Consider the following 2,318-nt stretch of genomic DNA (forward strand, 5'->3'; position numbering starts at 1 on the left):
CCAGCCGGAAGGTGTTTGTCTGTATGTCCATTTGCGTCCGTAAGTCCGTATGTCTATATGTCTGTGTCGCCCTACCGGGCAGCCTCCTCCCACTCCCATACCCACAACAGCCCTCCCTCCCTCCCTCCCTCCTGCTCACTTAATGCCGTCAATGGTGAGGGATGTTTCCGCGATGTTAGTGGCCAGCACCACCTTCCGGGCTCCAGGGGGGGTGGGTTCGAATATCTTGGCCTGGAGCTCCGTGGGCAGGTTGGCGTATATGGGGCAGATGATCATCTCCGCCAACTGGGTGCCCTTGCCGCGCATGCGCTGGCGGAGAAGCTCCTCCTAAGGGGTATGCGGAGGGAGGAGGCAATGTGTGTGCGTGCGTGTGCGTGTGCGTAAGTGCGTGTGTTATATATGTATGTTATATATATGTACATAGAGAGAGAGAAAGAAAGTGTGTGTATTTGTGCCTACACATTCCCGGCCCGCAAGGTACCAATTTTGATACAGGTGCAGGTGCAGGTGTCCCTGGTTCCCCCCCTCCCCCCACCCACACTGCGGCCCCAGTGCCCCTGGTCTTATTGCAGCTGAGGTCTTATTGGACCCACCATCGCCTCAATTTCCTCCTGCCCGGTCAGGAACACCAGCACGTCCCCCTCCGGCTCCAGCACGTGAATGCGCATCACCGCCTGCAGCGAGAGAACGGCGGGGGCGCGGTGTATAAGAAGTGGAGAGGGGTGGAGCGGGGTCGGAGGGAGGAGTATCAAGCTTCCAAGGGAGCCGGGGGGGGAGGCCGCTCAAGTATATTACTTTGTTTGTCCTAACCCCGGCCTCCGGCAAGGGGGGGGTGACACGTGGGACAAGTACGAGCCGTCAAGGTACAACGCCGCCCATCGAGTAGTAGTTTATCGAGTTGCCTTTTGCTCTTCGTTGAAATAATAGAGTCCGGTGGGGCGGGGGTTGGAGGGAGAGGTGTGGAGAGGGGGGTCACCCCGACAGCGGGGGAAGGTCATATTCTAGTTCGCCCGGCACGGGTGAGGAGGAGGGGGACAGGGCTTGTGGGACAAACCTAGTGGCGGTCTCCAGAGCTAAACCGGGGGCACGGAGGTGGCATGATGGTGCTGGTGGTGCTAGTAGTGGTGAGCTAGTGATGCTGAGCTAGCTGTTAGGAGGCTGGGCGGTAGAGACGGCATGGAACATCTGAAAAAAATGGAGAAAAAGACGGTCTGGCGGTGTGCTGCTGACACTGCTGACACTGCTGACGCCTTGATCGCAACCCCAAGCGAGGCCCCCACCCGCCTTCTCTCTCCCCGCCGAACCACTCCCGGTAGAGCACCATTCCCTCCCACTGCCGCCTTCCGGGAGTATCCCTCTATCCCTGGCAGGTATCAGCTTCCTCTCACTCCTCTCAGGCTCGTCCTCCCCCCTGCCTCCTCACCACCCCTGCCTCCTCACCACCCCTGCCTCCTCACCACCCCTGCCTCCTCACCACCCCTGCCTCCTCACCACCCCTGCCTCCTCACCACCCCTGCCTCCTCACCACCCCTGCCTCCTCACCACCCCTGCCTCCTCACCACCCCTGCCTCCTCACCACCCCTGCCTCCTCACCACCCCTGCCTCCTCACCACCCCTGCCTCCTCACCACCCCTGCCTCCTCACCACCCCTGCCTCCTCACCACCCCGGCTCCAGGGAGCTCCTGGGCCCAATCGAAGTCAAGGAGCCGTCGCAACGCCCGTCATCGGGCTGCCCTCTCTCCCACTCCGAAACCACCATCCCCCCACCTGCACCGCCGCATCGATGTAGTCCGCCTCGGGGGCCTTCGTGAAGTAGATGTCCACGGGGTAGCGGCGACCGGGGACCTGAGGGGGTGCGGAAGTTGGAGAGCGGAAGTTGGATAGCGGAAGTTGGATAGCGGACGTTAGGACGGGGGTGGTGGAGGATGAAGGAAATTGGGGGCCGGGGGGGGAAAGACGAACCACGAACGAGTGAAGCTGATGCCAAGGATAGACTTACACGCCCGAATAGGTGGGGAGGAACGGAAATGGAAGTGGGGGGCCGAGGGGGGTTAGGGGTGTGTGTGGTAATGCCTTAGGACTGCAGGAGTGTGTTCATAATACAATCAGGTAGTCATGCCACGGTGTGGCTTGGTGTGATGGTTTTGGGGGTGGATTGGGGAGGCAGATATACAGACAAACAGACTGATAGACAGACAAACAGACTGATAGACAGACAAACAGACTGATAGACAGACAAACAGACTGATAGACAGACAAACAGACTGATAGACAGACAAACAGACTGATAGACAGACAAACAGACTATAGACAGACAG

General features: G+C 59.6%; 1 protein-coding gene across 1 annotated transcript in view; it reads right to left on the reverse strand.

The window, feature by feature from the left end:
- Nucleotides 1-2,318, reverse strand: part of VOLCADRAFT_92322 (uncharacterized protein) — a gene marked incomplete at both ends in the record, with an annotated part of 15,150 nt that overhangs the window by 3,949 nt on the left and 8,883 nt on the right. Inside the window, 3 exons of the mRNA XM_002951757.1 lie at nucleotides 140-327; nucleotides 594-674; nucleotides 1,768-1,845. Coding sequence (XP_002951803.1) covers nucleotides 140-327; nucleotides 594-674; nucleotides 1,768-1,845 — 347 coding nt within the window. The remainder of the gene's footprint in view (nucleotides 1-139; nucleotides 328-593; nucleotides 675-1,767; nucleotides 1,846-2,318) is intronic.

This window comes from Volvox carteri (genome assembly GCF_000143455.1).
Source record: "Volvox carteri f. nagariensis unplaced genomic scaffold VOLCAscaffold_25, whole genome shotgun sequence".
In the NCBI taxonomy this organism is placed as follows: Eukaryota; Viridiplantae; Chlorophyta; class Chlorophyceae; order Chlamydomonadales; family Volvocaceae; genus Volvox; species Volvox carteri.